This window comes from Corvus cornix, chromosome 3, assembly GCF_000738735.6.
Source record: "Corvus cornix cornix isolate S_Up_H32 chromosome 3, ASM73873v5, whole genome shotgun sequence".
Lineage (NCBI taxonomy): Eukaryota > Metazoa > Chordata > Aves > Passeriformes > Corvidae > Corvus > Corvus cornix.
Window position 1 is genome coordinate 53,422,359 of NC_047056.1, and position 14,026 is coordinate 53,436,384.

Consider the following 14,026-nt stretch of genomic DNA (forward strand, 5'->3'; position numbering starts at 1 on the left):
CTCTTCCACCTATATTTTAACTCTGTGTGTGCCAAATGAAAGAGGTCTCTCTAGAGAGGCAGATCGACTGCATTCACAGCCACTAGGCTTTTCTTATTAAGAGACTATTTTCAGTAACAGCAGCTGTTTTAAAGCTTAACATTCTTCATCCCAAAACTATGTGCAGTAGAGCAACATTAGTCAGATGGTGTTTATTTAGGCAGTAATAGTGACCAGACCAGATAAAATTTTTATTCTTTCTTCCAGACTGACATGCTTATGATTAGTTGTAGGCATCCCTTTCTCATGTTCAAAGGACATGAGAAAGCCACAGAGTTTTCCACTTCTTCTTGCCTCATTTTCTGGAACTCCTGATAGGAAAAACAAAATGCTTAATAAAATTAGAAAATTTGAATTTAAAGTGGACTGCTTAATATCTGCCCAGGAAGAGCTGCAGCAAGTATGTTGGCAGTTTTCCTCAGTGAGCACATGCCTCATGATCAAAAATTGTGCACACCTCTGTTGAGTATCAAGAGTGAAAGCAGAGTTTATTGATTACCCCATATCAAGGGATGGCAAAAAAAAGGCCTTCCTTTTTTCCATGAATCAACTATGAAGAAAACTCCAGGAAGAGGCAATCCCAGATTGCCAGGTGGGGCATTTCAGCAGTATAATTGTGGCCATCATTGTCACAGATGGTGTGACACTGGACTGCTGGAAGAGACTGCCTGCAACAGAGTGATTCCTAACTTCATTCTTAAATAAGAATTTAACTATTCTGTTGATGCTCCATATCTGTAAGAAGGAAGAACAGAGTTTTCATGGTTGTTCAGAATCTCTAAGCTTCATTGTCTGTTGAGATGTTTTAACTAGCCTGACAGAAACAGATGAATACAAGAGTGGACAATGCAAGAACACAACAGAAAGCTGATTATGATACAGACAATGGACCTGAAAGCTAAATAAGTTAAAAGAATAAAACCCACCCTTGTATTTTTAGAGTAACCAAATCATACAAAAATCAGAAAAGTCAAGGACAAAATACAGTCAGGCAAGTGACAGCAGGACTTCATGTGTTTCTGGATAATTTTGATGGTACACTCTATTTATTGAGGAAGATGTTAACTTTTGATCCCTCTTACTATGATTCATTTGTAAATTAATTCCATTAACATAAAAATCTTCAGTTATTTTGTCCTATTGGATAACACAAACTATACTTAAAAAAAAAAAAAAAGGAGCATACAGGGTAGATGATGGAGGCATTTAGAAATGGAGGTGTGGGAAAAGAGGGCAAAGAGAATGGCATTTCCATGCTCAGTTCATAACTAATTAATGTTAATTCATTTAAAGCTTATTCAACTATAGTTTGCCCTCAGTGGGATCAGACATTTAAGGGAGAGTATCTTTTATGAAGTTTCTATGTGTAAACATTAGTGAGAGTTGATTGAACATAATAGGACATGTTAACTGAGTTTATGTCCAGTACTGGCTATTTACAGTTGTAGTATTTTATAATAGGATTTTATTAATTAGATGAACAGGTGTTCTGTGTTCACAGAAATGCATACACAAACCCAATAGAGGCTCATATCTTAAAGTTCTCTCACATTCCAGTTCTGTTTTTTCCTTGCATATAAAACACAAAGCTAAAGCAAAACTAAGGATTTTTTGTGTGTGTATGAACAAAAGTGAATGTTGGATGCAACCTGTCCATTTAAAACTTTCAGATTTATTCAAATATCTGAATGGAAAAGAAAGGGTTAAAAATAGTTTTCTATTTGGAGAACACCTCTTTAATACAATCAAGTCATGCCATCAATAGATTTTAAGAAGCTGTGTTTATCTTCAGAAACATGATTTTTTTTAAAAAGTACATTAAATTAATGCTTTCCAAAAGAAAAAAAAAAAGTAACTAACTTTGGAGAACACAAGGGACAAAAGTCTATTGCTGTTGTTTGACGCTTACTTCATCTAATGTAATGGATAGTTTAAATGGATGTATTATCAGTATTTAGCAGTATTTTACTGTTTCATGCTTTTCTTCAGAAAGCTCTCGTAGGTCTTCAAAACTGCCTTAAACACAGTGTGTGATCTGTGGAATGCAACCAGTACCACCACCCTACAGCTACTAAGAAGCCTTATGGCTCTGTAATGAGCAGCTTAATTTCGCCAAAATCTGAAATACAATCCAGAATCCCAGTTGGTACATCAAAATTCAATGGGAAACATTCCCCAGGTTTAAGGTTTGGGATTTGTTTGCTGCATCTTTCTTAAGATACAGACCTTTGATAATGGACTACTTGTTGTATGCCAGATACTAACCCACATAGCAAAAGGAGTCATTCAGTCACTGTCTAAAAGGAACAGAAAATGTCTTGCATGCATGGATTTGGTCTTCTATGATCAAATGTTCGACATTTTTTCCATTTGAGTTGTTTCCAGCACAGCATATGTAGTGCTTTTAAAATGAAGTTAGGCTTCTTTCTTTCATTTCATTTTATAAAGAGATGCTTTGTGGTATTATGCCTCCCCATGCTTTAGAAAGCCCTGTCCATTAATTTTCAGATTTGGGAGGGGTTTCAGACCAAAGAGCAAGGGGAGCAAGAGGCAGTGTAATAACACATTCCCTTGAAGGAAGAGAACGTATTTATGTATATATGTTTACCTGGAAGACTGGGGGTTTGGGTTTTTTTCAACTGCTTTTGGTAAAGTTTGAAAAATCTTGTAGAAATGGAATTGGGAAATAAATCTCAGGTGTTCCTCTCCTCCTCAGCAGCTTTATGACAAGATAACTTAGACTGAATAGTTTGAAAAGACAGTGAATATGAACTAGTTCAAATCAGAGTAGTTAATGGAGTCCCTCAGTATGCCACCAGCATTGAACTGGAGAAGGTTAAAGAAAAACTGAAACAGTAGAAGGTTAAAGAAAAACTGAAACAGTAAAATAGAGCAAACTGGCCGAGGAGTCAAGCTGTTTCACAGCCCCATTTATGGTGAAGGCAGAGTGAATAGCATATGTTTTTATTGAAAGGAAAGGAGGACTGTAGAATGAGGTGTTATCTCTGTCAGTGCTGCTGTAAAGGGGAAGCTGACAAAGCACAGTGTGTGAATGAGGGGAACAGACCAGAAAAGAGAACTGAGGGAATATCATGGTTCGAAGTTATTTGAACAACCATTTTGGTATGTTACATTATTCCTAATGCAGCAGTTAAATCCTAATGCACACAGACTATATGTACGTGCAAGTAAACATAATTTGGCTTCATTCTGCTTGCTAGTCAGTGTTTGTTTTTTGACAATTTGACTTGTTTATTTAGGTGTGCCATTCTGTTTCACTAAAACAAGATGTTTGCATTGCTTTTACAGCAAGAATTGCCTGTACTTCTAACTCGTGCCACATTCATTATTAACATATAAATTATTATGTGAGTCTGAGGTTCAATGGAATGATACATTCCCACCCCAGGTTGCAGGTGGTTTAGATTTCACTGTGCCTGTAGCTCTCAAACAATCCCTGTTAGCCTGTGGATGGGTCATGGCGCACATAACAAAAATGATTATTCCACATAGGTGAGTAGGCTAGGCTAGGGTTGAAAGTTGAAAGCAGGTTGAAAGTTGCAGGAATTACAGTTAACTTATTTGCAGGCTACTATCCTTTTTTTCCCCCCTCCAAATATGTGTCTGTGTTTGTGTGTGTGTGTCTGTATCTCAGAAATTACCAGGGTGAAAGGGAGGTACAGGCTTCCCCTGTAGCCTGCACACCATTCTTAGGACATTTCCTCACTTCCAGCCACCATTACCAGTAGTACCCCAGTAGTACCAGCGACCTGGGAATGCTGGTGTGCTTGGGAAGGGGTGAGCACAGAGTGTGGGCAGGCCAAAATAATCTCAGCATCTTGGCGGGGAGGGCATGTGGAGTGGAAAGACCTTGTGTGGGTGTGGCTGGAAAAGCTCAGCAAAACCGTGGGTTTGGGAGAAAGCCAGCTCCTGGCGCGTGAGAATTACTGGGCCATGTAAAACTAACTTTGGAGGGCAGGGAAAGCTGAAGCATGACACCAGTGCTCATGTCATCCCTCTGAAGCCAAAAGTTAAGAACCCTTCTTCTGTCACATACCCCATCCACTATGATTCACCTTGTGCAATGTCTGTTTGCTGCTGGTTTTGTTACCTCTACTTCACTAGCCCTTTGGATTGCCTTCCTAGCTGCCCTCATCACCAACTTTTTTCCTTATAATTCCATTACCCTTCCTCTTCTCTTTCTGTCCCCCTGCTCGGGTCTCTGACACTTTTTGCCCAGCTGGTCCACTGATGGTTAGATTTTGTAGTTAGTGACCCTGATACATAGAGCTATTGCAATTGCTTTCCATGTCTTTTAAAACGTTGGGTGCAGTGACAGATTTCCTGTGCTGCTCTTGCAGAGTAGATATCTTGAATAATGTTCCCTGCATATTTTGGTAGGAGTTCAACAGACTTCTCTCTTTACTTATTCCAGAAATTTGAAATAGACTTTGTCCGATCTTGGAGATTTATTGCAAACTACATGAAGGGGCCAGAACTGGTGCAGATCTTTTCCACATGGAAACACTGATGCATGGAGTTCATAGTATGCCTGAATAAAAGCAGAGATGCTCTGTGATCTTAAAAATGCCTCTGAGAAGTCAGATTAACTAATCTCCGTTTAATTCTAGAAGCTGCTGCTCAGAATGGATGAGTCAGGATACAACATATTGTAGAGAAACCTTTATAATGACTACTTTTAAACCTGCTGCCTTAAGAGGCACATCTATACCTGTTGATAAGGGTGATTGCATTACTTTTTGTTTGATTATGTGCACTTGAACTAATAGCCTAATGCCGGCTATTGAGTTTAATTTAGTGGTGGCCAGAGTCCCATAGGAGAAAAATCTAAGGTATCCTGAGACAGATTTTTCTGACTATTTCCTCACCATGCCAGAAGCCAGCTACACTCACACTCAACACCCTCTCTCTGCCCTCAGGGCCAGCAGCTGTCTAGCACAGCCTCTTTGGCAAAGCACAGGGCAGAACCACTTTGATGATCTTAGCTGGCCACAGAGGGCTAGCTGAGGGGCAGTTGCATCCTGGGGGCTCAGGTGGAACCAGACAGTGATGGTGTACATCTGTCTTGTCTTTCTCCATGCTGCAGAGGAGTTCATCACCAGACCTGGGTGCCACACACACACCCGGACCCAGCCAGGGTTCAGCAGTGGACCTGAGCTGATTACTGTTCTCTACCTGCAGAGCAGTGAGAAACAGCCCAGAGCCTGTGTGCAGCTGAAGGTGTCTGCTCGAGCTCCCCTGCAAACACCCAATACACTGTTTACTTGTGGGTTGGGTTTTGGCTTTTTTCCCTGTGACAAAAAAATCCCCTTCAGGAAGGGCTGTTTTATTTTACTATTTTAAAAATTACTTAAGACCACTAGTCATTTTTATTGGATTCTAACACTCAATAATTACAATATAAACTCCTTGCTCAGAGGGGAGCTGTGCCAGACAACACCTACGAACAGCTTTTCTGAACTCCACTCTTACTCTAGGAGCAGACCCTCAATCCCCTCTGAAACCACTGCAGTCCCTGCAAGTTCCCCTTTTCCAGTGCTGATTTTACAGCACATTTGAATAGATCCAAGTCCTGCAGCCATCCTGCAGACTTATTTTGTGGTATAGCAGTCTATGGATAGCAACCTCCTCTTACTGATTGTGAATTTGGTTTAAATTTTGGAAGACTTTCATAAACAGTTGCATTGTGGGTTTGTGAAGCTTTTTTGGTTGTTGTTTCCTTTCTGCCAAGCATTAAGACTGTAAGACAGCAGATAGACTGGCACAAGTTGTTACCCCAATAGTTTATCTATTGCCAAGTAAGCATAAACATGCTCACAGTAGGGAAGAAACGTTCTAGACCTACCTCCTTCCCAAAGGTTTGGAAAAAAGTCCTTGCCTTAAGTTTACTACGTGCAATTTGTAACCAGGTAGAAAAGCATCACTACTTAAACAGGGAAGACACATGAACAGTTTTCTTACTTCTCAGTTTTCTCTGCTGGCATAACCAGTCCGGAGTGGTGCAGTCTTTGTGAGTGCAAGCAGGTGGGAATCTTCTGGAGCAGTGTGTCAAGCTCAGCAAATGCATCCCAGCAGCAAGCAGCCTAGTTTATATTTTGCTACTATATTGCAACAGATGCTAAGTTTATCTTTTCACTTCTCTCCCAGCTGTTGAATTTTTAAACAAAATCTTTACTGAGCTTAAAAATATGACTCAACTAGTCAGGAACTAGTCAACAGTTAGAAAAATGACCCTCACTCCTGTTTTGCCCTTATTGTTGAGGCAGCTTTTCCTTCAGCAAGAGTTTAACTTGATGAGTTAAACTTGATGGACGCACCAGACTTGACAAGATTCTGTGTCTGGCTGGGAAAGAATTTGATAAAAACCAGTAAAATAGAGATAGATGAACACTGGATAAACAGTGTCACGCTGTCATTTTGGGCTTTGTTTCCAGCTTGTCATTGGACATTATAGTGACAGGTTTAAAAACCCCAACAAAACACAAAGTTTGGATTCTCACATAAGGATTTTAAGGGACTTTAAGAAATGCCAATAAGATATTTCAGATTCCCAGTTTAGCTGTGAGTGCTGATAGTATCGTAAGGGGGTGCCATGCTTGCCAAAGCCCTCACGACAGTCTTATACAACGGCAAGGACATCCTAGCAATGACCCCCTCCTGCTCTACAGAGGATACAGGTCTCAGAGATGCCAACAAAGTGAATGTAGTGCAATGTATGTCAGGAGTACAATAAATTTTGATGGGTCCAGAAAGGTCTTGATGAGCTGGCAATGCACAAGGATCACAAGTTATATGTTTTAACATATAAATATATGTTAAAATGAATAGTTGTTGAAGATGGTAGGTATAAAAGGAAAACTAAAGGTACCAGAAATCTGTTGTTAACAGAAAATAGTAAGTATTACAGAGAGTCTTGCTTCAGTCCTGACAGAAAAATGTGACATACAAAAATGTATTTTAACAGAATACAGCCACAGGTTAGAATAAGGGAAGAATAATATTTAGTAAAAATGAGAAAGCTGGCTTCAGATTGACAGGACCAGTTCAAAGAAATGAATAAATCCTATTGTAAAGCAAACAGTTTTTAACCCTGTAGATGAGAAGAACCTAGAGTTCAGAAAGTTCAGCAGGAAGGCAGTAAGTATAGTAGCTGGAATCTGAAGGAATGCAAAAAATTTAGGACAGTTTTAAAAAATCTGGCCAATTAGGAAAGATTTAAAAGGCCCAGAAGATGGAAAATAGGCAAACACATTCTTTATAGGACAAGGAAATTAAGCCAGTTTAAATTCAGTATCCCAAAGATACTTCAAAGATCTCAGAGTCACAACTCATGTACAAAGAGCCATGGGAGAAAAAAAGAGGGAGAAAACAGCTAATCCAAGTTTGTGACTCAGATGTTCTTTAAAACAGTCTGGGTGTAACTGATACTGCCACGTGACAGAATGGGTGGACTGGTCACCAGCCAGTCAATATATTTCTAATTCTGTAAGGTTGTTTTTGTTAGGGGTTGTTTAGACAGGAAAAAGGGTTTGTTTCTGCTCAAGTAATTAATATGCTAACAATACCCCAGGTATTAGCATTAATTTTATCAGAAGAGTTATAGGAAAGTACATGGAAAAAACAACTGCCCAAAGACCCCCCCACTCCTTCCCAACTAACTGGCTTCTGCCTGGTGCATGCTTATGTCTTAGTGGAAAGCCATGAGAAAGGCAGAAGCAGCAGTAGCAGGACACTTGCCTAGCAAATACTTCTCTTGCTGCTGGACTGCATGCCCTGAGGCGGTGGAGGGAGTAATTTTGGCCAATCCAGAGTGGCTGAGTGTCTGGTGTATGTCAAACTAAGCCACAGCACAAGAGATGCACCTCTTTCTTTGTGAGAGTTTTCTTTACAAGGCTGTTAGTCTGAATTCCTTCTAAGAGTCTGAACTAGACTATTTTTGGTAGCAGTAAAATTGATGTATTAATTAGGATTTACAGAATGAAGTGTATGTTATGTAGTACTTTCTCAATTATCTTGTCACAGCAAACAGGAATTACTCAGTAGTACAAAAATTTCTGTACTCATGTAAAGTTCTGACTCATTGAAGAACTCTTAATTGCAGTTGACAGTACACCTCCAAAACCATACCATGTAACAAAGTCTGCTGCTGCAGTCTAATCCCATGTTGGATTAATTGCAAGACATGCAGGTAGCATTCCTCTCTGTACAGCTACATTTTTATTTTTAAAAAAATGGACGTAGTTACAGTAACGGAATGAGCAATTAAAGTATAAAGTTAAACCAAACAGTGTGGACTGTTGGTGTCTTTTATGAAGTCACTGGGCTAGTGCCAGTGTTTGGCTCACCCTGGAAGGAAAACATAAGCCAGGAAACAGTAGTAAGGCTTTTTGATGCTGCAGACACTAATTATTCAGCTGTGACAAACAAAACACAGGAGAGCACTGCTCAAGTCTTACATTAACTTGCTCTTTCTGTTTTATGACTACATCTTCAGTATGCACGTTTTCTGTTGCCCCCGACTCATGCAATTAAACTACGCCACTATTCATGTCTAATTTAAAAAAACAAATATCAAAGACCATCCAGTTTCTATTCTGGGTCAACACCATGCTGACACACAGCCAGGAATACACAGTAGCACTGTGCTCTACTACTTATTTGCAGTCAGGAGGGTTCCATCAACCACGAGCTGGACTGACCTGAATAAAGAAAGCTTACAACATATGCGTAGCCTTTGCTGGTTTGCAGTCACTGGTACTATTATACCATCCAGTTGGGATGCCTGCTTTATGGAAGACACATGGAGGCTTTCTCATTCCTCAGCTGGCCCGTGTGTTAGCTGGTGAAAAGCTACAGGGAGGATTTGCCTCATACTGCATTCACCCTATTAAAAACCAACATGATGATTTCAAAGAAAAAGATAAAATAGTCTGGTGGATATACATAAATATTTATTATCAATTTAACTTCATTTTACTAGACGTCTTTAAACAGTTTTTCTTTTTTTCTTTTTTGCCAAAATGTTGCATCTGACACAGTTGCTACTGTCATAGCTTCCCTGCACTGGGAATGCAGAGCTTACACTTAAGATTCCAAAACAGTCTATTCAAGATAAAGAACTTTCAACTTTAGTGCATATGGAGCTATTTAAAGATTGGTAAAAAGAACCCCCTTCCCCCTCCCAAATGAAGAGTCCGTTACAAAGAGATTTCATTACCAAAAAGTGAATATACAAATGCTAAAAAAATGCTGGCTTGAAAAAGTGATTTCAGAATTTACTGTACACATTGTAACAATTTATTATATAAGCTGCTTCTACATGCAAGCAGATCTTACATTTGGTGTAAAACATTTATACACATTCTTTACAATTTGTACATATTTAAATGGCTGTATCAAACAACACTGCGCTATGGAATTTTGGAAGCAAACAACTAAAATTGGAAGGAGAAAAAGACAAGGTTTATAAAAGGTGAACAAAACTCATGACACTGAGAAGCATCTAGACTTAGGCTTAGTCTTGTTTGGTTTGGTTATTCAGGCAGACCCAGATTTTCCTTCTAGCACAGAAAAGTAAAACCAATGCAAAACAGAGTAAGGCAACTATTGAACTGGCAGACTGTACCCGTCACTTAGAATGGCTTATTGGTAAAATGCCTTTTTTAGTTGGTTTTTTTTTTAACTAAAATATTTATTTTCTAGGCACATTTTAGCAAAACCTGCATTTTTGGCTTTCCTGCTTGCCTGTGGCAAGAAGTGAATTACTGTAGTTGATGCCCATTGTGAACACAGTTGGTGGTGGCTTTTTTTGGTTTGATTCTGTGAAAAGCCAAGGCCTCAAATGGTATTCAGTAGTATGGAAGAGGATACTGAGTCACTTGATAAAAGATGATGATCAAAGAACAGAGTTTGTGTGATAATTAATGATGTTATTCAGTACTTTTGTCACCTTTTGGTTTGTGTTAAAAGGCAACAAAAAGTTAACCCGAACCAATAGCACACCATACTACTATACGAAGACCTGAGCTTAGCTGGAATTTGGGACTTTTAGTAGTTGGGGTTAGATATGGCAGTGTCCCCTCTGCTGAAACACTGCAAACTGTCAGAGGGGAAGCTAGCCCTCTGCAGCAGTGAGAAACACCAGTGCCTTATGGCATAACATCGGGGGTGTCAAAGTGCTGGTATGGAAAACTGCTTTTCACACTTTCCTGAATGGCTCGTTCCTTGTTTGTACTTTGTCTTCTTACACAGTGCATAGTGAAAAAGCGAGCCTGACATAAGGTCTGAGGTGGTGCACCACAAGAACAAGATGTAGTTAGAAGGAAAAAGAAGAGAGGGAAGAATGATTTATATTTACCAGAAGTCATACTGGGAGCAGGATGCCATGGCTGCATATGGGAGGCAAAACTTAAGAACAAAGCATTCATTCAGGAGATTATCATGAACATGTGCCAGAAACATACACGAATATAATTCCTCCTGGTTACTGAATCGCTGGAGAGCTCAATTGAATATAATGAGTATTAAGTCATTTTCAAGTTTGTCTGCTGTCCCACTTAAAAAAAAAGCTACAAATCTGTAACTCTGATGTTGATCCAGAGTTTTTGGAAGAACATCTGATAGACAAGTCTTCATGAAGTCCATGGCAACATATCAGTTTGATAATTTTGATCCTTATAACTGACAGCATTAACTAGCTGTTTTTATTTAAATAAAGATACAAATGGGAGAGCTTTCAAGATAGGAGAGTCTTATTGTATGATTTAGGCTGATAAAGTAAAATTTTAAATAATACTTTTTTTTACAACTGATTCTTGTTGGTTTGGGGGTTTTGGGGATTTTTTTTTTTTTTTTTTTTTTTTTTGGCAAAGGCTAACAAGTTTTTATTAGCATTGCCCCCACATCAAAAAAGCACTTTGGAGTTGTTCTTTATTGTTGAATACTCCTTATTCTCTACATCACAGGAAAGCGGCTGAGTGCCTGCCTCAGCTTCTGTGCAATCTGAAACAAAGAAACAGAAGAATATGTAGTCACTTTACACTGTGCAGAAATTATTGCAGGCTAAGAAATTAGGTGTTCCCTCGTGACAAAAAACTGCAGGCATTACTGCAGGGTTTGTGTACGCTCAAAACATTCCATTCTGAAGACTTCTCATATATACACATTCTGCCTTGTTAATTTGGTACTTTCACTGCTCCAGTTGTGTTGGAGAAAGCACTGTAGGCAGGGCTGTTATTCTGCCTATTCGTTTATCCAGCACTGCACTACACCAGAGAGCTACAGGAACAAAGCCAGATTTTCCAGGAAGCCCACCTCCCTCCTGAAGCAAGGCTGAAACATCAGAACAGAGCTCCTGTGCACTCCCCACAGTTCCCACGGAAGCCATGACCCCCCATGTGAACATGTACTGGGGGAGAGAGGATTGGTACAAGGAAACTGGTGATGCTGCAACCAGAAGGATATTATTTTAACTCATTCTTTCAGTTTTCAGGTTTTTTTACAATTCCTTTTACAATTTTTTGTACAACTCTTCAAATATCTGCTCTGTTGGAGCATGGATTAAGTCCTGTGAGTATTTCCTATAAAAGTAGCAGCACAATATGTGCCAAGCAAACAGTGCTGAAGCCCTGTCCCTTACCGTTTCATAGAACTGTGCCTGCTGCTCCAGATAGAGACGAATGACGCTGTTGTAGTCATAGATCCGGTTACTGTGGAAGTGATTCATCTCAGCTGCAATCAGATCCAGGAGACAAATTATTTAACAGAAGCATTTATAATTAGGAACAGTTTCACTCAGTTCAAGTTAGTTACTCTGCAGCAAGCTCAGTGTCCAGCCCTACCATCACAGTTACTGTTCTCATGCTTCCACAACCTGTTCTGACTGCAGCACTCAGGTTATAATGGAACTGTTTGTCAAATTGGTAGGGCATCAATTACACACCAATCCAGACACTTCCTGGACAAAGCCAGGTTCTTGTATTACAATACTCAGGTGCACAAGGATTTGATAAAAAATACAAGCAGGATTTTCTTCTACTGAGGTAACTGTTCCTTCCTGAAGATTTTCCAACAGAATTTTGGCTAGGACATTCAGATTTCCAAGGGTACGGATATCAAGTTGTAAGCAACAGCTGTAAATAATTAGCTCAAAAAAAAAAGAACAAAAAAAAGATACAACCAGTAGTGTCTGACCCATTCTTGACTGAGACTGTTTCAATAGACACCCGAGAAACAGCATTACTGAATCTGTAACATCTTACACCACTTTCTACATCTCTTGTCAGATCACAGCTTATGGCTGAAAGAAGAAGGTAAATATATTTTGAGGTATCAATGGAGGGAGAAGAAATATTCTACATTGTAAAAGTCATCCTAGAGGTCTCTTCCACAATTACCACACATACAGCACAATCCTCTTGCGTCGCTGTGATTAAGAAGAAGGAGGTGGGGAGTGTTCTTGGTTGTTTTTAAAATCAAGTTTGTGTGCTGCTCTGACTTCATCACATAATATATCGAGTACTCTTCACTTTAAATCATCCAAAAAAGATGCAACCCCCTCAGCAATGAGTAATCTCATTGAAGTCAGTAACAGGATGCACTTAATGACTTGATATCCTGCAGGACTGAGCCCTGACTCCTCATTCCCCAGTTTTTCTAGTGTGGTGTGCTGCACCTTATATTTACAACACCTCTAATCTAAAGAGGAAAAAGTTCATTCAAAGAACATCCAGGAAATAAAGATCTTATCCAAAAGAACAAGCATCTCAGATCGGAGATGGATTATGTCTGACTAAACCGAAAGCCAGAAGAACACTTTGGCTCATGATGACTTTCTTCTTGCACCAGGGTCCATACTTTCAATTCGAGACATTATCACTTCCAAATAAAAGAATCAGCCTGGGATAGTTGTTTTGGGGTTTTTAAACTGCATTTTCAAAACATGTGTCTTTCGCAATAGTGATGTGAGATTAAAAAGAAAAAGGGGAAGGCAAAATAACTGCAATTTAGAAAAATCTAAGCAGGTCACCAAAAAAGCCCCCATAAACAACCCATGACCAGGTTTTATTCCTGGTAGTAAAAGATTTTCTTTCAAATTATGCTACTTAACAGAAGTCCTTCCGAGGTCTACAACATTGCCATTTAACTCAAAATTTGGTTTACCTTGTAGTGCATAAGCCATAGTACTGACACGTTTCACCATGTTCTGTTTGTCTTGTGGCGTTATTTTACTGGTTGCAACTAACTTGTCACTTTCCTTCACTCTTTCTATTGCTCCCTGTAGAAACCAAATGCAGAAAGATTAAAAGAGTAGTCAACTTAGAAGTCTTCATGGTAATCTGAAATGCCACTAGCTACATTTTGAGTTTGCATTCAATACACATATATACACAAAATGATTGATTCTGCCTTCTCACATTTTCATCCAAAGTTTGTTATTTCACTTTACTGCTTTCAAGGGTCCTTGAAAAAAGTGACTTCAAACACAGGCATGATCAGAGTCATCAGCAAATTGAGTTTGGTACAGGCTGTAATACACAAGGATATATACAAAAAGGACAAAAGGACCAAGTTTCAAATTACAGCTGACCAACATAAATCAACATGACCAGCATCCAAAAGCCTCAAACTATCAGATGCCTGTAGAACCTTATTAGCACATTTTACAAGATGAGGCGACCTAAAACTATTTTTCAAGAGACTACAACTCATTGCAGTGTATAGCCATTGATTCAGAAAAATCCTTGTGTCACATAAATAACAAGCATAAAAAGATACGCGTCCCCTGCACAAGGAGTTTGTGCCAAACAACATTCAAGAGAATCTATTTACATGTCTCTTGGCAGTAGGCTTATGTTTCAAGTTTTAAAAACATTTCTCCTCCTTTTATGGTATTTTCCCCCAATGATTCTGTGGGATGAGGGACTGTAAATGTCCTGAAGAAAGAATACATAAATCTGATATGCTT

General features: G+C 39.1%; 1 protein-coding gene across 2 annotated transcripts in view; it reads right to left on the minus strand.

Moving 5' to 3' along the window:
- Positions 1-8,991: 8,991 nt before the first annotated feature.
- SNX9 (sorting nexin 9) overlaps positions 8,992-14,026 on the minus strand; it is a 60,784-nt gene continuing 55,749 nt past the window's right edge. For both annotated transcript variants that reach the window (XM_039569227.1, XM_039569225.1), the window contains exons 16-18: positions 13,222-13,336; positions 11,699-11,790; positions 8,992-11,061 (exon numbers count right to left, since the gene is read on the minus strand). In XM_039569227.1, coding sequence (XP_039425161.1) covers positions 11,014-11,061; positions 11,699-11,790; positions 13,222-13,336 — 255 coding nt within the window. In that variant the 3' untranslated portion in view covers positions 8,992-11,013. The remainder of the gene's footprint in view (positions 11,062-11,698; positions 11,791-13,221; positions 13,337-14,026) is intronic.